Raw genomic sequence first — 24,635 nt, forward strand, 5'->3', positions numbered from 1 at the left:
TATCTGTTAGAGAAAAATACAATCAGCTTCCTCCTCTCCGCTTTGAAAGTTATGACCCTCTTTTCACCTCTTTTTGCAGCTGATGTAAGACTTTGAAGAAAATTCCTGAATTATGAAAATTTCCCTTTGGAGCTTCACACCCTCAGGGCCTGCTCATATATGTGGGGTGTAATTGGGGCTGGAACAATTGCCACACTTCTCTGCACACATATTCTCTGGGAGCCTTGGGGAACACAGTGGATTTTCTGAATTACTCTAAATTCAGCTGCCTTAAAATTCTTCTCCTTAGAATGTAAATGTGTAAATAAAGAAGAAGTGGGTGGGGAAAAAAGAAGGCGACAATTTGTCTTTGATCATTTCAGCTGAAAAGATTCAGGCCTGATGCCTTAGGACTGTTATGAATTTCTGCTCTCTACTGTGATTTAATGGAGTTTGACCTGCACTGAGCGTCCCTGCTGATTCCTTCACCCTGTTGGAATTGAAAATGGAAAGAAAATTATTTTCTGCCATTATGACCAGCAGTGAAAGATGATCAAGTCAGGGCCGTTCATGTTTTGGCCTGACACGTCAAAACTTCCAGGTCCCCCCACCCCCTTGCTTTGAGAACATTTCAATTGATTTCAGATTTAATCTGCTTTTTCTGGAGAAGATTCCCAGAGTCTTTACCAAGTCAGGGTCGTGGTAAAACCAGCTCAGCACTCTGGTTTTGAGGGGTTGCACTTTTTGAGGCCTTGCCTTGTGAAAATGCCCTCTGGTCTCAATTTATGAGTCCTGTGGAACAGCACTGCTGGCATTCCTTGCAGAAAACACCCCATTTACCCATGTCTGCACACAGGGAATGGTATCAATAACCCCAGGAGATGATAACTCTTTTGTCTTGGTGGCAGTACATGAGGAGAGGGCAGTGATAACACCACACATGCCCTGCTGGGCACTCCAGGCCGCAGGGAACACACAGCTCCCTCCTTGGTGGAAACCCTGGAAACTTGAATTTCCTGCAGTTAATAGATCACAGAGAACTGTTTTGGGGTTAGCAATTTACAAACCTCAAAATGCTCCTTGCTGTGTTCCCTGGAGAGGGCTTTGGCTCTTCTCCAGCTGAGCCTTCCTCCCTGTCACAACCCAGCCTGCTGCTAATTTACCCAGATTTTAACAAGATGTGCTTGAATCCACTATGGTGCTGACAATATTTGATCCCCTCCTGCTGAAATGTAGGAAGTATCTGCTTAGACAGGAATTATTTCCTTTTTTTTTCGCCCCCCTCTCTTTTTTCCCTGCCATTTCCATGTCTAATTTCCAAGTCATGACATGTAGAGGGTGTCTGAGCAAATCTAATCAGCCTTCTGCCTTCGTTAGGAAGGACAGCTGAGATGGAGTTTTTAACACCTCCATTCCTTCCTTGCTGCAATCTGTTTTGATTAAAATTGCACAGGGCTCTCATCTGCATATTTATCATTCCACATACCCACAAATCATCTCACAATTCTGCCACTCCTGAACGTTTCAGGAGAGACTGGAGTGCTACACCAGGACTTTAAAGTATGCAGACATTAATTTAGTTTCTCACACCTGCTGCTTTCCAGCAAATATGGCTTTGGGGAAGGGAAATATTCATGCATTACCTTTGCTTAGTATTCCCCAGGAGTCAGGATTCCTGGGGTTTTTTTTCAAGATTGACTGAAAATTTCCTATTAAGAAACAAATTTCTAATTAAATGGAAAGGTCCTGGAAAAGTTCTAATGCTGGGAGGGGGCAAGGGGAATGGGGGATGTCTAAACAAAGAAATGGCCCTTTTTAATAACATTTTTTCAGCTTTTTACAGCCAGACTGTGACATGCTTTCAAATCTTCAGATGAAAGGGCTGCAGTGGAAATGAAAATTATTCCTTCTTTGTGTGCTATTGACAGTCCACCTTACCTCCACCTCATATGTCCCCAGGCAGTGATCAAGTTTTTAAGGAGTGTTTTCTAGAAACAGCCCTTTTCTGCTCTTTGGTTAAAATCTAACTTTTAAAGTTAATATTCATATAAGAAAACTCTTTTTTTACCTGAATCTCCTTTTGTCCCAGCTGGTACTGCAGAGATGCTACGATTTGCTTCTCAATTCATAATCTCTATTTTTTAATCAGATATTTAAGTTGTGCGAGAGGCCACAACTCATTTTTTTCTTATTTAAATTGGAGTTGTGCCTAGGGGAGCAGGAGAGCAGGAGATAACTCTTGCCCAGGGAGGGTGGGAAGGTGCCAGTGACCAGATGGGGAGAACACAAGCTCTGGATTTATCATCCTGCATGACAAGCAGAAAGTTTTGCAGATCATCCACATCATCATGTCCAGGATTTTCGTAGTCAGGGTGGCAGGAAGATCTGAGGGCACAGCTCATTAGGATGATAGGTGTTCTCTGTTAGACAAAATATTTGTAAAACTAAACACACTCTGCGTCATACAAACCTGAGAGATGTCAGCCATCGACCAGCTCCTCTTACAGACCACAAGGCCAAACTCATGCTGGGAAGGGTCATTTTCTGCCAACCCTTGATGCAAGACTTTTTAGGTGCCCCTAAATAATCCAGCAGCTGATGTCTACAAAAAAATATCAAGATGATTTCTCCAAGAGGCAGGTTTAAAATACAATCTACAAGAGCTGCTCTGAAGGGAAGAGGAGGGAAAATGAAGGGACAGCAGAGCCTGGCAGTGATTGTGGCTTCATTTCTCTCCTGCTCCTGGGTGGTCGGTTGTGGTCAGAGCTGTTGTTTGGATGTGTCTGAGGAGCTGGAGAGAAGGATGTCCTCTTTGTTCTCCCAGCCAAAACCATGGCTGATGTATAAAGAACTGGAGGAGGGTGTCTTGTTTTGTAGATGTCAGATGCAGGAGTGGAGCTCAGCTAACCATGCTGGGCCCGTGGCGGATGGGATGGGAAACACCTGATGGGGATGGATTAGCTCAGACATCACACCAGGTGCCAAAGCACAGGGGTCACAGAGCAAGCAAGAAATGCTGCTCCTAGACCACCACAGTGCTTCTCCAGAAACTTCAAAAGGATGTCAGCCCAGACATGTTAATTCTTCCAGTTTCATCTGTGAGCTGAGAGGTTTGGCTGCTTCTAAAGCAGCAAGTGTCCTCTCAGAGTCCTGGGGTTCATGTGGCTTTCCCCAGTAGTGAAGGTGACAGTGACAGTGGCTCTTGCCAGAGCAGGTTTGTCATTTTCCAGGCATATTAAAGAAATTACAGTTTGTGCCATGATTAAGTGATTTGTCAGCAGAAAAAAAGTGCAATTTCCTTGGTTTGGGCAAGGGCCGTATTCCTGTGAGTTGGGATTTCCAGAAGCCATAAGGAAATGGATGCTCAACTTTCACTAAAATTCAGCGAGAATGAGATGCAGAGCTGCCTCCAGTTTGTTCCATTTTCCATTGGTGATCCATCTGTCAAGCAGCCTGTCCCTTTAGTGACTACTTGAGGGTCAGGCATCAGTTTTAGCTGTATGATCTTGTCCTGGGGCAAAAAGTGAATTGCAGCACATAGAATTGCATGAGAAGCACTTTGCAAAGCCAAAGTGGGAGTGCTAGAGACTAAAATCCCACTTTAAATACAGTCCTGAGCACATTTCATGAACTGGCAACCCAGTTTAGGGATTGAGTCAGAAATGAGACCTGGACCATGTCTGTCTCTGTTATTCTTTATTAATAACTTTGTGATCTCTTCTGGTGCAGACAGGGCTTGCAGAAATATTTGAGCAAATGGGGTAAGTGTTAGAAATGCCTTAAAGCTGAATGGTTTTCCGTAACAAGGAAAAAACCTTCCCTGCTCCTTGTTTACTTCTGATTTATTCCCCAGTAAAAAGGGGTGAAATTTGCCCATTCCCTACTAAACCCACTAAACTCCAGTGAAGTGTCTGATGTGTTATTGTCATTCCCTCACAAAAGCAGCTGGGATAGCATGGAGAAAAACAATCCCATCACTTTGGGGGAATCAGAAGGGTGGAAGAGGCTGGTCTCTCATCTGACAAATAAATTAGCATCAAAACCATGATGTTTAGAGAATAAATTGCTGTTTCCTCCATTACTGGCATTTCATAGCTTGCAACCACTGAAAGCAGTCACTGATCTAACCATTAAACCAAGCTCTTCTGGGAGAGGGAAGGAAAACAAATGCAGAGATGACATTTATTAGGTGTGCTTGTTCAGGCAGTGCATTACTGCTCTGGCTCCTCACTCTACGTGCTGAGGGGCTGATCCTGCATGGAAGTGAATGGATGTCTTTGCACTCCCCTGGCTCACTCCACTGAAAAGGAACAGGCACAGACTGAGAAGGAAGAGGAAATAGTGGAGCTAATTGAAAGGAATGAGTTTCAGGAAGAGCTGTAGAGCCCAGCCAGGTGCTTGTAACTGTACACGAGTTATTGTGCTATAGCTGAGATCAGGCAGTGGGAAATGCTGCCTGATGGAAAGGGACATTGCCTGCTAAAAAGGCATTTTTATACATGTAGTTTTATTGCTGTCTCTCTTGTTGGAGTCTCTGCTTCTCTTGTGCCTCACTACTTTCCTACTAAAATATCCCTGTGATACAAGCACTGACACCAGAACCTTCCACCTGCAGAGACTTCCATTTATCTTCATGCTCTTGATAAATCATCACATAGTGGAACTTACTATGGAGCTATTGGAGTTCAGATTCCACAGCAATCTTAGAGTAATTTAAAACATATAGAAAAGGGATGGAATGAGCTTGGTGGTGTTGATGCACTTTTTGACAATGTCTCAAGTTTCTTACATGGTCCAACCTTAAGCAGCCTTCAAGCAGTGGAGGGATGAAGGAAATGCAGAATTTAACATTGGTTAAATTGTAACAGAACACGTATTTATTTCATCTACCTCTGTATTCAGTTGACTTGAGACTCAGCAGGCATCTTTGCCCCAGTCTTCTGCTTGAGGCATTTGAATTTTCTACAACCCAGAGTATTTGCTCTAACCTGGAAATAACAGCAGCTTTCTTCATGTCTGGTGGGATTTCCTTCAGAATCACACTGAGATCCTGGAAAACAACTGTTATTATACATCAGAGCAAGCTCAACAGTGAAGTGTGATGGTCCTGTGGTAGAAATTCAACATTCTGATGTAAAATAGAAAACCTAAAATAGCTGAAGTACTAAAACACTGGAACGTATTTGCAGGTGTTTAATACTAGACAAAAAATAACAAGTGGAAGCAAAACACAAAAGAAAGGTAAAGAACAAAAGAAACAAGCATTTAAATTTTTATTACTGTACTGTGCATTATCAATTTGAATTAGATCTGGAGTTCAGCTGTGTAAAACCTAAATGTGTTGTAGAGCCAAATGTGTTGTTTTCTGAGGATGCAGCACATGAGCAGTGTCACACCTTTGCTGGGTGGTGTAGCTGCTTTTAATCCCTTACACTGTTCCTTCTTCTTCTCGGGAACAAACACACCAGGAAAGAGAAGGATCTCCAGCTTGGTTTGTGCTGTTAATCCCTTACACTGTTCCTTCTTCCTTTAGGGAACAAACACACCAGGAAAGAAAAGGATCTCCAGCTTGGTTTGTGCTATTAATCCCTTACACTGTTCCTTCTTCTTTTAGGGAACAAACACACCAGGAAAGAAAAGGATCTCCAGCTTGGTTTGGCCTGGCTCTCCAATTTCTGCTGCAGATTACAAAGGCCAAGCAGAACTAAAACTCTCTCAGCCTCAAAAGGGAACTGGGCACCACAATGGGACTCCCCAGCCGGGTCTTGGCCTGTGCCATCCTCGCTTTGCTGTCCCAGCACGTCACTGGGGGACTCATCAAGAGAATTATCCGGCAGAAGAGGGAGACTGGGCTGAACGTGACCTTGCCAGAGGATAACCAGCCTGTGGTTTTCAACCATGTCTACAACATTAAGCTGCCCGTTGGCTCCCTCTGCTCCGTGGACCTGGACTCGGCGAGCGGCGACGCCGACCTGAAGGCGGAAATTGAGCCCGTCAAGAACTACGAGGAGCACACGGTGAACGAGGGCAACCAGATTGTCTTCACACACAGGATTAACATTCCCCGGCGGGCCTGTGGCTGTGCAGCTGCCCCAGACATTAAGGATCTGCTGAGCAGACTGGAGGAGCTGGAGGGGCTGGTCTCCTCCCTGCGGGAGCAGTGTGCCAGCGGGGCTGGATGCTGTCCCAATTCCCAGGCAGCAGAAGGTAAGGCAGGCTGGGGAGCTGCTCCTAGGGGAAATTCTTGTGCTGGCTGTAGATGTTGTTTAGAGTGATACTCCAATCTCTTTCAAGAATAAGCACAAGTCAACCCCTTAAATTTGAAACATAATCAAAACTGGGAACATGTTTGGCCAGCGTGCAAGGTACATTCATTCACAGTTCCACGGCTTTATGGATCTGTGGGTCAGGAGCTGGCCTGGGACCCTTTGTAGATGTGGCATTGAGCATGGACAGCAGTTGGACATGGTAAATCCGCGTCGGAGTTAAGATTAAAACTCACAGTCCAAGCTCTTGGCTCCACTTTTTGTCCCCTTGAGGAAGCTGCCAATGTAACCATTTTCTCTTCCAAGTTTTCTTTAGTAGAGACCAATAAAAATACAGCAGGACATAAGGCAATAGACGAGCACAAATAGTTATAGAAGAGGGAAAAATGTGTCTGTCTGGTTGATTTTTAAATTGAGGGAAGGAGTTGGTCATATAAGAGAAGAAATACAAGTCTTCTTCAGAATGAATAAGCTTTGAGCTCAGAGAAGCCTCCTGGTTGCTGATACAGCTGATGACACAATGTGCTGCCTGACTTTTGTGTTCTGGGGTGAATGGATGAATGATGTTCTATTTTGCATGCCCTAATGAAGCAGTCAGGAAAGCTTCTTAGTCAGTGGGAGAGGATTTTGAGAAGGGAGGAGGAATCCAGCATGCTCAATTACCAAGTCACTGGCAGGGGATTTTCCCTGGCATTAGCGCAAATTAAAGCTTTCCTGGTAAAGTAAATCTAGGTGGAGAAAGAAAGATTCTCATTTTAAAACTTTAGAAACCTATGTCCTGTAAGGAACTAGGAAAATCAGAGCCCTTTGGGTCGTGTGTGACATGTTGACCTAGGCATTCTAGTGCCATGGGGAGTAATGAACTTTGGGCTCGTTGGTACAGGTCGCCTGGACACCACACCCTACTGCAGCGGGCACGGCAACTACAGCATCGACATCTGCGGCTGCGTCTGCGAGCCCGGCTGGAAGGGCCCCAACTGCAGCCAGCCCTCGTGTCCCAACGACTGCAACGACCAGGGCAAGTGCGTGGATGGGCTGTGCGTGTGCTTTGAGGGCTACACGGGCCCAGACTGCAGCCAGGAGCTCTGCCCCCAGGGCTGCGGTGCCCACGGGCGCTGCGTGGGCGGGCAGTGCCTGTGCCACGAGGGTTTTGTGGGTGACGACTGCAGTGTGCCCCTGTGCCCCCACAACTGCCACGGCCGCGGGCGCTGTGTGGACAGCGAGTGTGTGTGCGATGAGGGCTACACTGGTGAGGACTGCAGCGAGCTCATCTGCCCCAACGACTGCTTCGACCGCGGGCGCTGCGTGAACGGCACCTGCTTCTGCGAGGAGGGCTTCACCGGCGAGGACTGCGGCGAGCTCACCTGCCCCAACGACTGCCACGGCAACGGGCGCTGCGAGAACGGGCTGTGCGTGTGCCACGAGGGCTTTGTTGGTGATGACTGCAGCGAGAGGAGGTGCCCCAACGACTGCCACAACCGCGGGCGCTGCGTGGGCGGGCGCTGCGTGTGCCACGAGGGGTACCTGGGCGAGGACTGCGCGGAGCTGCGGTGCCCCAACGACTGCCACAACCGCGGGCGCTGCGAGAACGGGCAGTGCGTGTGCCACGAGGGGTTCATCGGGGAGGACTGCGGGGAGCTGCGGTGCCCCAATGATTGCCACAACCGCGGGCGCTGTGAGAACGGGCAGTGCGTGTGCCACGAGGGGTTCACTGGGGATGACTGCGGCCAGCTACGGTGTCCCAACGACTGCCACAACCGTGGGCTGTGCGTCAACGGGCAGTGCGTGTGCGATGAGGGGTACACAGGCGAGGACTGCGGGGAGCTGCGCTGCCCCAATGACTGCCACAACCGCGGGCGCTGCGTGGAGGGGCGCTGTGAGTGTGACAATGGCTTCACAGGGGAAGACTGTGGCGAGCTCTCCTGCCCCAACGACTGCCACGGGCGTGGGCGCTGCATCAACGGGCGCTGCGTGTGCGATGAGGGCTTTGTGGGCGAGGATTGTCGGGAGCGCTCCTGCCCCAACGACTGCAACAACGCAGGGCGCTGCGTGGACGGGCGCTGTGTCTGCGAGGATGGCTACATCGGGGATGACTGCTCTGATGGTAGGTGCAGTGTCCCTCTGAACTGCTCCCCTTGGGCCAGCCAACAGCCTTGGATGCTTCGTGAAAGTTTTCCATAGAGCTGGGCCTTGTTGCTTTTCCAGCATAGACCAAACAGCAGGATCGGGGATGCAGCAGCACTAGTAGCTCTTGGCATCCTGAAATATCAGGGATAAGTAGTGTAGCGGTTTCTGGTGGCTTTTGGTGGTCACCAATACAACAGGCTGCTGATGGGGTTGCAATGCCTTTGTCACCTCCATTTCTGCTCCCACCACAATGTCATTGGTTCTGTAGACAGCACTAGCTGGGATTTGTCACCATGAGCCTCCAGGTTCTCACAGTACCTCTTGATGCCAGGAAAAAAAGCTGAAAGAAGCTGCTCTAGCTAAGGAGAAAAGGGAAATGGTCCAGAGTCTTCTCCACATGTGTGTATGTATTCATACATATATATATATAAATGCACAATACATATGTATATGGATGTGTGTATCTTAGATCTCACAGAAGCTTACAGGAAAATTGTGAGATAGCTGGAGTGGAAACTTAGCTATAAAGTCACATGCTTGGTTTCCCAGGACCAGTGACTCTATGGAAATTGATATAAAATTTTGGCAGCCTGATAATGACAGGCAATACACCATAAATGAGGTAGTTTTCTTTAGTAGATCCTGGGGGAGAAATTGTGAGACTAAATTTTGGTAATGAAAGAGTACTTTGGGGTTGGGAGCACTATAAAAGACAATGAATACCCTTTAAAAGAAATTCCCATCGTTCATCTCCTCCTCCTGGAAGGTGCCTAAGCTCCACTTTGTGATCTTGCACAGGCAGATCTATTGCAAGTATTTACTCAAATAATAATGTTTTATTTGACTTTGGAAAATCTGTGCAAATCCCAGGACTTCTAGCTCTACAATCACGTGCTGCTGGCAGTTGAATTAAACATCTGAACCCCTCGGGACCCAGCTATAGCACTCTTGTGCTGCAGCCATGAGAGGAGCAGCTGGAACACAGTCAGCCAGAGGTTGTGAGCAAGTGTGAGAGCAGAAATTGGCTTCTGGAAATGTCTGTAGTCTCCATCAGCTGAGCATTCCTTTCCTCAGCAGCTAATTTGTGGGACATGCCTTCCCCATTCCCTGCGTGTGAGATGAGCCTTAGGAACCGCTCCTGGGAAAATGTAAAACTGGGCAAGTCATTATTTCCTGAGCCTTGAGAACTTCTTATAACTTTGGCTGGGCTTTTTTTTTTTTTTCCCCCCCATTCCCAGTGTCTCCTCCAACTGAGCTGACTGTGACCAACGTGACAGACAAAACTGTCAATCTGGAGTGGAAGCACGAGAACCTCGTCAACGAGTACCTCGTCACCTACGTCCCCACCAGCAGCGGGGGCTTGGACATGCAGTTCACCGTGCCAGGAAACCACACAGCTGCCACCATCCACGAGCTGGAGCCAGGGGTGGAGTACTTCATCCGTGTCTTTGCAATCCTGAAAAACAAGAAGAGTATTCCAGTCAGCGCCAGGGTAGCCACATGTGAGTTTAATGTTCCCTGTATTCATCCTTTTGTGTATTCCATCTGCATCTCTCTTTTGGGGTGTTGCTTATTTCATATTTTCTGTTTTCACTTTGTATGTGTTGGCTTGCATCCCTTTCTTGGAGGTATTTTTTCTGCATTTTTATTTTCAGTTCAGATGTATTGATTTACATTCTGGTTTTGGGATATAATTTCTTTTGTATTCTCTACTTCTAATTCAAATGTTGGCGTGGAAAAAACAGCTTTCTGTACTTCCATTTTCTACTTTTTTCCAATATCAGGGATTGTGTTAGAAGCACAATTCACAAGCTCTTCTGCTCTCAATGTCTCCCAACATGGTGCCTTTGTGAATTAAGAACCTTGGCTTCTTTACAAAAATGCACATTTCTTTATTATAATGTGCATTTTTTTACTGTAATGTTCATTTAAAAAACTCTGGTAATTCTTCCTGAGAAAAAAATTAAAAATGTAACAGCATATAAAAGAGCAATATGAAATCATTTAAATTCAAATTATTTTGGCTAAAATAGAGGTTACATTTGTTTTGCATCTTTGCTGTGATTTACTACATCTTACCTTTTATCTGCCTGTCTGTACATCTGTCGTTCATCTTTTTGTTTTGTGCACATCACTGTCATATCTAAACATCCCAATATCAAAAGGTGCTCTTTGATTTCTGTCACTGAGCTCATTTCTGGAGAGCTGGGGCAGGATTCAGCTCTCCTGACTTCCAAAGTTAACACCAGGCTTCTTTCAAGAGGGCACAAAAAAAGAGATTTTGAGGGTAAAATTCTTTTATTCTAAGGTGACATTTAACCAGTTCAGGAAAGTCTCTCCAAAGCCACAACAACAGGATCTGAGAAGAGTTTAACCACCTCATCTGCAGATCCCCACCTGGCAGATATTTCTAGAAGTGGAAAGATGTCCCACCCCAGTGCCCTATTTATGGGAATTTGACACTAATGTGAGAATATCCCTTTCTTCTGCCACAGATCTGCCTGCTCCAGAAGGTCTGAGGTTCAAATCTGTTCGGGAAACGTCCGTCCAGGTGGAGTGGGACCCTCTGAACTTTTCTTTTGATGGCTGGGAGCTGGTCTTCCATAATATGGTGAGTAAGCAGTTTCACGTATAGAATGAAAAATCCTGTATTTTTATGTTTTTACTCAATGATTATCCCATGTGTTCCAGAAAAAGGATGATAATGGTGACATAACCAGCAGCTTGAAAAGGCCAGAGACATCCTACATGCAGCCAGGTTTGGCCCCTGGGCAGCAGTACAATGTGTCCATCCATATCGTGAAGAACAACACCAGAGGACCAGGCCTATCCAAAGTCATCACCACAAGTAAGCACAACGTGTGTTTGGTCTGGGTTTAGTTGGCCACCAACAAAACATCTGCTGTTTGGGGGTTTGTAAGCAAAGAGAAATTCAAGCTCTACACTGTGAGTTAATAGCAGGGGAAGGAGATAGTGGAGATGCTAAAGAATACATAAGGAAAAAATAATTCCTCTCCACATAACCTGTTTGAAGCAGAAGGGAAATTTATGTCCAGCTTAGCATGCACTTTTATTCCTTTTTCAAGATGTACATCAGCAGGAACTAGAATTCCTTGCTAGAATTTGTTTCATCCTGGTGATATTTGCATGAAAAGCGTGTGAAGGTGAGGAAGCTCTCAGGGCTCTTGCTTGTCTTTCTTTTGGCATCTTCTGGTTTGAAGGAGTTTTGATGGATTTGCTTCTGATGGATTGATTCCATCTGGAGTCCAAAACTACAGGAACCAAAGGAAGAGCATAAATGAGGATACTAATTTAAACTTTGTTTTGAATCATCAATTAAAAGCATAAGAATATGGGTGCTTTTCATGGCAAGATTTATTTTTAAAGCCCCCTTTCCTTTCTCTTTTGCTTGGTAACAGAGCTTGATGCCCCCAGCCAGGTGGAGGCCAGAGACGTCACTGACACCACAGCTCTCATCACATGGTCCAAACCCTTGGCTGAAGTTGAAGGTGTAGAGCTCACTTATGGCCCCAAGGACATTCCAGGGGACAGGACAACCATTGACCTCTCTGAAGATGAGAACCAATACTCCATTGGCAACCTGAGGCCGCACACAGAGTACGAGGTGACGCTGGTGTCTCGTCGAGGGGACATGGAGAGCGACCCTGTGAAGGAAGTCTTTGTCACAGGTGAGGGGCTGGGAAGGTGCCACAGGGACCACCCATCCTCCTGTGCTGTTTGTGTCTTGTTGCTGGAGTTGGCAGATACTGATAAACACAAAACCAGCCCAGTTTTAAAGGTACAAGGAAGTAGAGAACAATTTCCTGTGCCTTTTATGCCTTGTTGGCTCACCAAAATATTTAGACCCTCCCACAAGAATCTAAATGTATTTTTAAAATGGGAACTAGGTTATTGTGTCTTTTACCCTAAATCCCTATTTCAAAAAGCAAATTCCTCTAAATCATTTGTCTGTTTGATGAGCTAAATGTCTTCCGTAGTTCCTGTTCCATCTTATTTCTCTTTCCTAGTTAGTTTAGAAGCAGAGAACTGGGGTTTTTTTCTTCTTAATTTCTTCAAATATTTCCTGCCATCCTTTTATAAATTTACTGTGTTCCTCAGTGATTCTGGGAATGTTTTTGGAATGTGTGAGTCCTTTAGCAGGTTATCAAGGCTTGATGCATTAAGAGAGCTGTGAATTACATCCCTTTTCATCCTTAAATACAGTTGTTATTTTGGAGCAGGATTTGAGGTGTGAAAAATGAAAGCTCATTGTATTTCTCCATAATCACATTTTTTTTGAGACTTAGACTTCCTTCCCACCGTGAATGCAAGATGTTACTGAACAGAAATTCTAGAGATGACCAGTTCTATTCTCTTTTTTACTTTTGAAAGCTGAGATATTTGTAAAGGAAAACTATTCTCATCCAAGTATGTTTTCCACAAACCCGTTTTATAATAAAACTAATTATTCCAATGAAAATGCTAATTTTGTCTCAGGAGATAGAATTTAAAATTCTTGAACTGAAGCTGGTGAACTCTGCTTTTCATGCTAGGAAACCTCTGGGTTTTGTAGTTAAGACATAACAGGATCATGTGAGAGGAAGCTTTACGGGTCATTTCACCTTCTAAAAAGCACTGTCACAAGAGACTGCTGTCAGAAGAGAAATATTCCTAATTATTTATTTATTGCTTGGATGATTCCAGACCTGGATGCTCCAAGGAACCTGAAGAGGGTGTCCCAGACTGACAGCAGCATCACCCTGGAGTGGAAGAACAGCCACGCCAACGTCGATAATTACCGAATCAAGTTCGCTCCCATCTCTGGTGGGGACCACGTGGAGATCACAGCGCCCAAGGGCAGCCAGGCCACAACCAGAGCTACACTCACAGGTAGGGGGATGGAGAGATTGTCTCTGGTATCACATTGTTTTTGTCACCCCAGGAATTTGCTTTTCGTCACCCACAGACATGGAGAAAAAATGTCCTTGTGGTCACCATACATTAGAGGTACAAACAAGTTTTGAGTGATCTCAAGCACATTTTTTTGGGGCAAGAGGTTACAAATTTGAAATTACATGAGATATTAGGAAGGAATTGTTCCCTGTGAGGGTGGGCAGGCCCTGGCACAGGGTGCCCAGAGCAGCTGTGGCTGCCCCTGGATCCCTGGCAGTGCCCAAGGCCAGGCTGGGCAGGGCTGGGAGCAGCCTGGGACAGTGGGAGGTGTCCCTGCCATGGCAGGGGGTGGAACAAGATGATCTTTAATGTCCCTTCCAACTCAAACTATTCCATGATTCTATAATTTGAGTAGACCAAACTGAATTGAAAGCCATGTGAAATGGATTTACCAGCCAGCAGAAGATATGAAACCATTTCACTTCCACATGCATCCCTGAATCCAACTAATCAGTTCCCCTAATTCTAAGCAGTTCTGTGGAAGTGGATTCACATCCTGAGCTCAAGAGGCATTTTCATGTGCTAGGGGTGGGATTCACTGGTGCTAGTCTGCAGCTTGTCAGCTGGAGGGTCAACAGAAACCTCAATTGTCTGCATAGAGGAAAGCAGATCTCTCACTCTGCATCCATTCAGCCTTCCTTATTCCAATAAATGCCTGCAGGTATATTCCATGGACAGGAACTCACATTTTTTCTCCTCATCTCACAGGTTTGAGGCCTGGAACTGAATATGGCATTGGAGTGACAGCAGTGAGGAATGACAGGGAAAGTGCTCCTGCTACCATCAACGCTGGCACTGGTGAGTGCCCTGGTCCCATTACAGCTCTGGAGGACGCACCTGTAGTGGAGCCACTCTTCCATTTCTAAGAGATGCTGGAAGATATATTTTAGAAAGTTCTTGAGTTCATTGTGATACTTTTTCCCTCAAGGAAAACAAAAAAAATCCAACAAAGGTCATGACCTCTGAATCTCATTTCTTTTTCTTGTTCCTCTTAATGTTCTGTGAGTTTCATCTCCAGGTGAGCTCCTTAATGATGATTATACTTGCACTGATCACTCTGGCCAAGGCCCAAGGGTCAGAGCAGACCCTACAGCTTGGCAGAAGGGGCCCAAAGAGGAGTTTGTAGGGTTTAAAATGCAGCACAGTATGGTAATGTAATGATTCTTATAGGCTGCATGTAAATGCTATAGGATTTGTATCTTGTACTAGATTGGTTAGTGAGAATCAGAATATTCAACACAGAAGAAGATTTATTGTATTGTAACGATGTAGGGCCTGTTTATTGCAAAGGGCCTGTAACACCCAGGCCCTTTGCAATAAACCCCAAGTTCCAAACCTGGCTCCAGATATCTCTCATCTCCATCCCAACCATCCTACCCACTGACACTCCAACAGATATTCCACTACAGATGCCTGAAAAACTCTCTCAGGTCACTTCAGAGACACCTCAACTTTGCTTGTTTTTCACTTGCAGACCTTGATAACCCCAAGGACCTGGAAGTCAGCGAGCCCACTGAGACCACCCTGTCCCTGCGCTGGAGAAGGCCCGTGGCCAAGTTTGACCACTACCGCCTGGTTTACACCAGTCCCTCGGGGAAGAAGGGCGAAGTGGAGATCCCAGTGGACAGCAGCTCCTTCCTGCTGCGGGGGCTGGAGCCAGGCACCGAGTACACCATCAGCCTGCAGGCAGAGAAGGGACGGCACAAGAGCAAACCCACCACTGTCAAGGGCTCCACGGGTGAGTAACGGCCTCTGGTGGTCACTAGCCCAAGGAGAACTTCACCTGATTTCCTAATCCATATCTAGGGAACTTCTTTCAGAGCTCTGCCAGCATGGGACAGTGAAGGATAGACAAGTTTACCAGCCAGCAGAAGATATGAAACCATTTCACATCCCTGAATCCAACAAATTGGTTCCCCTAATTCCAAGTGGTCCTGTGGAAGTGGCTTCACATCCCAAGCTCAAGAGGGATTTTCATGTGCTGGGGATGGGATTCACTGGTGCTAAATCCATCTCTGTGTGTCCCTCCCTGCTGTTCCTCCCTGTGTCCCTTCCTGCTGCTCCCTCACCTCCATGTTCCCAATGATTTCTTGCTCATCCTTTGAGAGGCCTCACAAGGAGCTCATCCACCGGTCCTGCGTGGGTGCAGAACTCATTCTTTGTTTTAGGCTATTTTTGTACATCATGTCTTCTAACATGTTTTGCATTCTACAGCCAAAAATCCAAGAGGAAGAGCAAGCAGAATGTGTTTAACTTTATTTGTTCCTGCCTAATTTATTCTCTTCACAGCAGGTCATCATCCCTCAGCAGGGCCAGTGGGTCTCTGATGTTTCCCTATTTCAGTTTTCTCATCCAAAACTGGAAAAGGTTTCTGCCCCAATCTGGTCCAAGCCACCATTTCTTTTGGGTATTGTGATTCATATTTGTTTCTGCCATCTCCATTTGTGCAAACCACTCCCACTGACCACTATCAGATGATTTACTGAACAAGGTTTTATCCTTTGTGAAACATTTTGAGCCAAGTTTTGTTGCATAGACAATTATATCTCAGTATAGAACACAAATAAGTCCTGAATCTTTCAGTTTCTCAGCCTAAATCCTGTGAGGCAAAGCCTCAAACTGCTCTAAGGAAGCAGAGATGGTGAAATCACAATCAGCTGGGCTACAGCTATTGTCCTTAGCAGACACCAAGGTGTTTATGCTTTTCTCCCCAGTGACCATCTGTGAGGTAAGCACATGTCAGACAGTGTGGATTTTACAAATTAATAATTACACAGCTTAACTTAATAATTTACACAGATCAAAGCTGGGTTCATATTCCCTGGCAGTGCTCACACCAGCACAACCTCTGAATGCTTTATAGAGACAGCAATCCATCAGAGAGCTACATGGTCTGGAAACCATCAGTCCTGAATGAGTTATTTGGTGCCTAAATCAGGCCTATATCCAGTGCAGGGAAAAATTAAGAAGCTTTGAGGCACATACAGAAAAAAGGAAGATGTAGGTTTGTGTGGCAGGAGTGAGCAGAGTTCAATTTTCCAACTTTCTCTGTTGGAAGACTGAGAGGTTTGAAGGAAGTCTGCAGGGATGGTGAAGAGGCAGAGGCAATGTGCTGTGGAATCTCACAGCCTGGTCTTTGCAGCACCTTCCAAAGCTTCACAAGGTGGCTTCTTTTTCCTGGTTCGCCTTTTATTTATTTTTTTCTTTAGAAATACCTTCGTCTGGCTGCTGTATTTGTTTTATGTCTTTACTCAGAGCAGCAGTAAACAGAGAGGGCTCTGCAGTGGGCTCCAGGGAGGAGCAGTTGACATAACCTGGCTCTGTGACCTTTCTGCTGAGCAGGAATGGACAAATCCAAACACAGAGCAGAGGGAGCAGAAATTCTCTGGAAGATAAGTGGTCTCTTCAGTTTGCTTTTCCATCTACCCTCAGGACACTCCTCTTTATCCATGTTCCAGCACTTGGGAGGTCCCAAGTCCTCAGGCTGAAGCCAAACAATTTTGTTTTGCCCTCTCTTGTGGAGGCAAGCTGAAACATTCAGAACTCGTGAACCTCTAGCAAAGGACACATCACAAAATACATAATGCAGGATGGAAGGCACTGCTGCTTCTGGCCCTTCACAGGGATGAAGTGCAGCTCAAGTGACAAAGTCTTTTTTAACTGATATTTCTGATCCTGCACTCAAGGGATGGCAAAGATTACAGAGTGAAGTTTGCTAAATTTTGCTGAAAAGGAAAGACTGAATACTTCACATTTCCATTTGCTTGCTTGTCTCTTGTAGCTTCATGTCGTGTAACCCTCATGCAAGCATAGAGTCCTGACCCAGAGGAACTCCCTGAAATGAGTTTTATTTTTGCTCCAGAGGCATCAGGAATGCAGGAGAATTCCATGAGGGACCTTGTGGTCCTGAGGGGAACAGACCACACAACTTCAGTGTGTGAATACAGGAACCCACAGCAGTTCTGTGCTGGAGTAATGGAAGTTCACAGCAGAGCCCCTGGGAGCTGGGATTGACAGCCTCCAAACCAACACTTCCCATAAACCAAGGTGTGTGGATGGGCTGGAGGGCAGCACTCTGCTCCTCTGGGAGCTGAGTTACCACAGGAAACTGCTTTCTGTTATTAGTGAAGGTGTCAGGAGGGTCTCACCTGCCTCTGCACCAAGGTTTGACTCAGAAATTAAAGAAAAGGAGCCATTTTAGTGCTTGGAGGGACCTTGCCTTGAGCATGTCCCAGCAGATGAGCAGCTCATCTGCAGGGTGAGCACGTCCCCAGCACTCAGACTGCAGCTTTGAGCTTTGTTCTGTCCTGCTCTGCCCCTGGAGCCCTGCCTGCAGAGCACAATGTGGGGCCTGGAGCAGGAGGGATGCCAATACATCAGGCAATACATGAGAGGCCTGGGGAGATAAATGAGTGAGAAACCAAGAGCCAAGCTCAAATTCCTCTGCTGAAGGACCCAGATTGTGCAGCAACTGTTGATGGATCATGGATGTGATACTGTCCTGCCTCTGGGAGTGAGCCTGAACAGCAGAGCATGGCTTGGAGAAGTGACTTTTCCATTCTGCTGAATGTTTTCCACAAGATTTATGCTGTTTACCAAAGGCCCTTGTCCATGGTGTGCGTCAGCCCCTCTTCCTCTCCTGGCTTCTCCAAGGCTCAGATTGCACCACCCTTTTTTATACAAACTCAAAGAAACATCAGCAAGAATGATTAGGTGAGCCAGCTCCATGGGAAAGTGCAGTGCTGAGCACTGGGATACTAAATTTCCCAGGGAAGATTGTCCATTTGTTCAGCTGCCTCCTCCTCTGAGAGCACCTGGAGCCTGAGTTCAGTTTTTAGAGGTAGCTACTCCATTTCTGGAGCATTTCTGGTTTGTGATGTGCTGCAGTGGTTTCTTCATGAAATTCAGAGGTGCACAGACACTGCAAGCCCAGTTTAATCAGCTGATTAAGAGAGGGGAAAGTGTTTCAGCCAAAGGGGGCTGAAAAGAAAACCTTGCTAGGTCATCAAGAGATTGGGAAAGTGGCTGAGAGCTCCTCTTGGAGAATAATTTAAAATCCCAGATTTAGAAGCAAGAAATAATCCAGAATACTTCTTGCTCTATCCCAAGGGGTTGGGGAAATGTCACAAGTATCCTTTTTAGTAAAACCACCAGAGAAACATTCCAGTGGAATTCCTCAAAAGGCCAACACCACTCCACAGACAGATTCAGGCCAGGCTCACCCTGGAGATTTTACCAGGAGATATTGAGCTATTTCCTCAGCTGACAGTAAGAAGTGTTCCAGCCTGGGAAGGAGTGTATGGTTTTTATCCATCCAGTTTCCCTTTTCAGATTCTATCTCTGTTCATTCATCTCACCACTGTGAATCATTCTCTGGCTGTCACCCACCCACCTAAAGCTCCCAGAGCTCTCTGTTTTTTCTGCCCATCTCTTGTTAAATCAAGTGTTTGAGCTCACTGTTCTTGTTATTCTACAGTTTGATTGTTTTCCAGATTTTCCATTATCTGTTACAGCATTCTGCCTGCTAAACAAAGAACACTGATATTTCTATGGTATCAGAGTATTTTCCATGCATTCATATCATTTTCATTTGTCCATCTCCTGCTTGTTTGTACACAAAGGCACATATTCCCCTGATACACATGAATTATGTGGGATATATGAGTGTTAATATCTGTGGTAGAGGAAAACCATTCTTTCTCACCCACAAATTCATTTGTGGAGTCATTAAGTCCAAGGTAATATTCAGAATTACATTCCCCATGTTCCATGGGACAACCTGTACATGGCAACCTCCATGTAGCTGCCAAAGCTGGCACAATAAAATAAAACCACTGTGAATCCAGCAAATTTCTGGATTCAAATCTCACACAGGAGGTTGGCCCCTCAGGTTTTTTATAATATACTTGAACTGCTGCTGCATTTTCCATCTAGATTGAAGTCACCAAATCCTTGTGTGGCTGTGCTAGAACAGGCAGGGATGCTGGAGAAATGTGGGGTGGTCAGGGAAAACAAGGGGCCACTTTTGACTGATCACAGGGTTCTCTCACATACCCTCAGTACATCGGGAATGTAATGCCACCCTAATTTTATGTTGCCTCTTGCATTTTTGAAGGTTTTATCTTCAGTTTCCAGCTCAGGATTCAGTTTCCCAGGGGGAGCTGTCCCTGTGGGATGCACTGCTGCCCTCTCCTCCCCACTGGGCTGCCCACTCCTGTCTTCAGCAGAAACCCTTCCAGCAAAGCCCAGCAAAGCCCAGCTTTGGTTTGCAAAGACAGGAGTCTGCTAAGGAAGGCAGGAGCCTCCCCTGAAATGGAGAATGTAAACCCTCCCCACCCCTCCAAATTGCTATAAATTTGAAATTAGGGGCTCTCAGGAAAAAATATGGGAGCAGGAAATAACAGTTCTTTAATAGGGAAGAAAATAATAAAAGGATAAAATGAACAACGCAGTGCACTAGAACAACACTGACAGAGTCAGAACCCAACCTGACACCCTGTGGGTCAGGGTGTTGGTGGCAGTCCCATTGGAAATGTGGCTGCAGCCCTCCTGCAGTGTCAGGGGTGGTTCTGTTGGAGCAGGGATCCTGTAGAGAAGGATGTATTCTTCCTCTGAAGATCCAGTGGGAGAAGAGGCAGCTGCTGTTCCTCTGGGGAATCCAGTGCAGAAAGCCGTGCTGGTGTCTCCAAACCTCTGGATTATATCTGGGTAGCAATGCTTGGCTCCTCCCTCTGGGCTCACATCTCCCAATGGGATGTTATAGTTCTTATCAGCCATGCAGTGACATTCAATAGCTGTTATCAGCAATGTCCCCTCCCGAGGGAGGAGTGATTGTGGTCACTCAAAGAGAGAGATAAAGCAAACTGCCCACTTGACAAAGGTAATCTGCCATACAGATGGTAATGGAAAACGTCTTGCATTGCAATCTGGAACACCAGCCCCTCAAAGCCCAGCCACCTCTGTGCCTGTTAAATTATCAACTTTTAGACTAAACAAGTGCCCTTGCTCTTGATGCTGTAATTTTATTGCCTGTTCCCAGAACAGGAAAGACCTGCTTGGCACCTGCTGATGCACAAGCAGCTGGGAGAAGGTTCCAAACCTTCCTGCTTTGCTCCCCGGGCAGCCCTGGAGCAGGCAGATAACAGTTCTGACAGGGGTTTACTGGGAAAGAGGGGATGATGGCAGTAGTGAGCATTGTAGCTGTGCTGGTATGATGGAAATACGCTTATCTCCAGGATGCAGCATAGGCAGAGCCTGTTCAAATCATGTCTGGGGTGAATTAAAGGCATTTCTTACCTAAATCAAGACTATTAATGCCAGATGTAAATATAAATATTCATATTATATATAAATATAAATCAGTCTTTGCCTCACAGGCTTCTCTCCGTCCCAGAGGTGAGCAGAAAACAATGTTTCCACACCTGTAGTTAACCTGAGAGCATATTTACAAGCTAACATTTCTGCATGCATTTGAAAACATTTCTAATTGATTTTGCTCCTCTGAAGATGTATTTCTTTGTGAGGGATGTGTGAATTTGGAGACATGTAATGAATCCTGAGCAGATATTTGTGCTGAGCTGATGGATGGTGCTCGATGACTTGCTCTCTCTTATTGAATGCAAGTGGAGCATGAAAGCAAGGAAGTCACCGAGGTGTGAAATGATGTGGCTTCCCACTAATGAGGAGATAATTCTGCATGTCAGAGAAATCCCCTGCCTGGTGCCTTGTGCCTGGCATCAGAAACTCTTTGCCTGTGACCTCCGCAGCTCTCAGATTTCCAGAATCTGACTGTTCTACAGGATAAATCCACAGATCATTCAGCATGTCTCTCCTTTCCGTTCCTGGATTTCCTATAAGAAATATTTTTTAAGTTCTTTCTATCCTAGTTTTAGGCAAGAATGTGCATCCTCTCCACTTTATTCTGCATGTATCACAATGCATAATTCCTCCAAGACTGTTTTTGGTGGGATATGAAGAGCTTTAGCATGTTTGTTTCTGCTGTGATTTCTCAGCCTGGGTTTGGATGTGTTTGTGATTTTTGGCATGAATTCCCTCCATGGTTTGTGTCAGGAGCATTCACTGATGGGTGTAGGAAAGACAAAGGACCTGTTTGGATACTGAGGGTTCCAATGTGATGTAAATGAGCAAAGTTCTTTGGAAGTAATCAAAGAGAACTGATTTCCATCAGCTGAGGATGTGCCAGCTCCCTGCTGGAAGCATTCCAGCTCCTCTCTGATTGCTGCTCAGGGTGGCTCTGTGAGAACCAGGCTGTGTGTGCTGCTGCTCCCTTTGCTCCAGGCCTGGTTTCAGTCTCCAAAACCAGGAGAACTCTTCTGCTTGCTTAGTTTTCAGGGCTCCCAATGCACAGCCCATAGAGTGTGCTGGAGCAGGTGTTAGCTGTTGTTTGGGGGGTTATTATCAGGAAATTTTAGCACTTTTTAGCACTTCTGGCCACCATACCTGGAGAATCAATCAGTGAAACACCATTTGATCCTCCCAGCACTGCTCAGTTATTTAACATCCCCCAGCCCTGAGCCTCCTGCTCTGCTTTTATTCCCCCTTCACTCACCCAGCTCAGAATCACTGGAGCTCTTCATGAGCTTAACATAACGCCCAAGGCTTCCAGTAGTTCCCCCCTGTCCTGGGCAGCACAGGATGAGGTATTTGATCAGTTCCCTATCACTCTGAAAGGCCTGTCCACTTTAAACAGAACACAGGAAATGTTTCTGCTGGGAAATCTTTGAGAAACAGAAATTCCCAGTCTCCCAGCTGGCACAAAATTCCAGATTAACCTCAGTGGTAGTACCCAATGCCAGCTCTCTTGGTCCCTGGAAGCTCTACCTGCTGCAGGTATTTCCCATGGATTCACAGCCACCTGTTCCTTTTCTGCTTCAAAACCCAGAACTGCATTTCCACATGGCTTTGGTATGGATTTTAGGCTTTGTGAGTGATGCTTTTCCTCTTGGCTGGTTTATTCTTCCTTTTGCATGGGATGAAACTCTTACAGCTGTGGAATGAGAGCCTGGGGTGGTGCAGCATCAAACCTCTCTTTTCAAATTGCATGCAAAGAGAGATGTTGATGCATCTGCTGCTGATAAGGGATGTGGGAGCAGGGAGATGCTGCATGTGCTTGTCTGGATTGTGCTCAAACACAGCAGGAGTTTGGCGTGAAAGTGGTGATGTCAGAGAGAAAAAAAGATTGTGAGACCTTTCAAACTCCCACCTCTTACCCTGTTCCATCAATTCCATGAGGTGCCAGGGCTGAGTTCAGTAATGACCAAAGCACCAGGGTGGGAGCTCAGATCTAAGGATTGTACTTGTCCATCCCTCAAAACCAAACTCCCAACACGAGGTAAACTACTTATGTAGAGACACAAAGATTAGTTCACAGAGCCAGAACAGTCTCACCTCTCCATGGTTTGTTCTCTCTGATTATGGTTTTGGTTTTTGCTTTTTTTTTTAATAAGAAACATCATCCCTTGATCTTTACCATGGCACTGTGGTTGCTTTGCCATCTGTGCTGGATGGCTGAGGATTTTGGAGCTCACCAGCAATCCTGTTTGGTTCATGGCTCCACAGGAGAACCCCTCGGTCCCTGGAGAGCATGAGAGGTTGTTTGCTTTTCTGTCAGACATGCATGAGCAACAAATGGCAGGAAGAGGGGCTCTGCATCATGGAGGAGAATGAAACTGAGCTTTTTCAGAGAAATCAGAATTGCTTTCAACCTGTGACGGTTCCTGCATTACTTATTATAACCAAGCTTCTATTTAAAAGATTTAACTCCACTGTAATTTTAGTTTCACTTTCATTTTAAGGAAATGTATTTGTTTTATTTGTTTCTGTTGCCACCAACAGATTGTGATCTCTGATACAACCAGTTCCCTTGCTGTCTGCTTTCTCTTTTCCAGATAACAGTCTTGTTTTGACAGAATTCATATTTTACCTCAATGTATCTCCTTTCTGTTCCTGATAAGGGAAGACAGCTCTGGATTAATACATTTCTTTTAATGTTATTGAACATTTTAATAATGTCATAAACAATCTCTTTCCTTCAAACAGGATGGGAAAAGCTCAACAGAACTTCTGTTCCTGATAGTAGCAATTTACTGATTTGTTAATGAATTTCACTGAAGGTTATTATGATCTATGAGTGCTCAACCTCTGAAAATCCAGCCCCAGCTGCCTGCCTGAGGCTTTGAGCAATCATGCAATAATCACTCTGGTTTTACAGGGAGAAACTCCATATGAGTGATGCTGCTGAGCCTAAATTTCATTTATTCCAGGGTCCCCTTAAATACTGTATTACAATATGCATAAAGTTGAAGTTTACAATTGACAAATCAGATCCATTTCCCTGCATGCAGCATCTCCTATGAATTCTCAGTCATGCAGAATGGGATTATTCAGAGACACTCTGTTCTCACTGTAACACTTATGTGCAACAATTCAAATAAATCAGAAGGGTGCTGAAAATCAGCACAGGCCACAGGTCAGTGACAGAGCACATAGGAGTTTCCACACAGAAAAACCAGGCAGTGCTCTCTCATTTTCCCCTATGACTGTTAATGTTAAGGAATCAGTTGAATTCCCTTTGTAACAAAGAACTTTCCATTCTTGCTGAGCCAATGACCTCAGCTTTCAGATTTAACAGCAGAGTTACCTCTGATGGCTCTCAAATTCCTTGGCCACCCCTGTGGGGGTTTGTGAGAATTTGAATTTCTGTGAATGAGCATTTTGATTTTTACATCCGCAGAAAGGTTCTGTGGGTAGAATAATGAGCTGAAAAAAGATAAATCCATTAAAGACAAGCAGACATGGAGGCATTTTCCTCTTCTTTGTTGTTTTGTATCTGAAATAGTTTGGAAGCATAAGCAGCATCCTTCAAGTGGATGCAATTAAAACCATAAATATCTGAATCCCATTAAAAACATAAATATCTGAATCTGAAAAACATAAATATCTGAATCCCAGCTACTCTAAACCATACCCTTTCCTACCCTTACAACACAGTTACTTCAGAATGGCACTGAAGTGAAGTTGTTTCGCAACTCAGTGTATCACACTGAGTAAAGTTGTTACAGTAATACCTGCTTATCTCATAGGGAGTTTAATCAATGCTGATAAAGCACTCACAGCTGTAAGATTCTCTATGAGCTGCTTTCTGTGGGCAGTCTCCCAATATTTGTTAATTATTACAATTCTTCTCTCACTGTTTCATTTTGCCATGCCTCCAAAGAGATTTTATTGGAGTTATTTGAAGCAGCTGATAATGTAAATGCAGGGGGGCAGGGGGAGCATGATTAAATGTGA

General features: G+C 45.3%; 1 protein-coding gene across 3 annotated transcripts in view; it reads left to right on the forward strand.

Moving 5' to 3' along the window:
* TNC (tenascin C) overlaps positions 1-24,635 on the forward strand; it is a 78,264-nt gene that overhangs the window by 20,460 nt on the left and 33,169 nt on the right. For all 3 annotated transcript variants that reach the window (XM_064727872.1, XM_064727870.1, XM_064727871.1), the window contains exons 2-10: positions 5,594-6,186; positions 7,129-8,349; positions 9,611-9,874; positions 10,868-10,983; positions 11,064-11,220; positions 11,792-12,061; positions 13,077-13,262; positions 14,034-14,123; positions 14,800-15,063. In XM_064727872.1, coding sequence (XP_064583942.1) covers positions 5,724-6,186; positions 7,129-8,349; positions 9,611-9,874; positions 10,868-10,983; positions 11,064-11,220; positions 11,792-12,061; positions 13,077-13,262; positions 14,034-14,123; positions 14,800-15,063 — 3,031 coding nt within the window. In that variant the 5' untranslated portion in view covers positions 5,594-5,723. The remainder of the gene's footprint in view (positions 1-5,593; positions 6,187-7,128; positions 8,350-9,610; positions 9,875-10,867; positions 10,984-11,063; positions 11,221-11,791; positions 12,062-13,076; positions 13,263-14,033; positions 14,124-14,799; positions 15,064-24,635) is intronic.

Source organism: Zonotrichia leucophrys, chromosome 17 (assembly GCF_028769735.1).
Source record: "Zonotrichia leucophrys gambelii isolate GWCS_2022_RI chromosome 17, RI_Zleu_2.0, whole genome shotgun sequence".
Classification (NCBI taxonomy): domain Eukaryota; kingdom Metazoa; phylum Chordata; class Aves; order Passeriformes; family Passerellidae; genus Zonotrichia; species Zonotrichia leucophrys.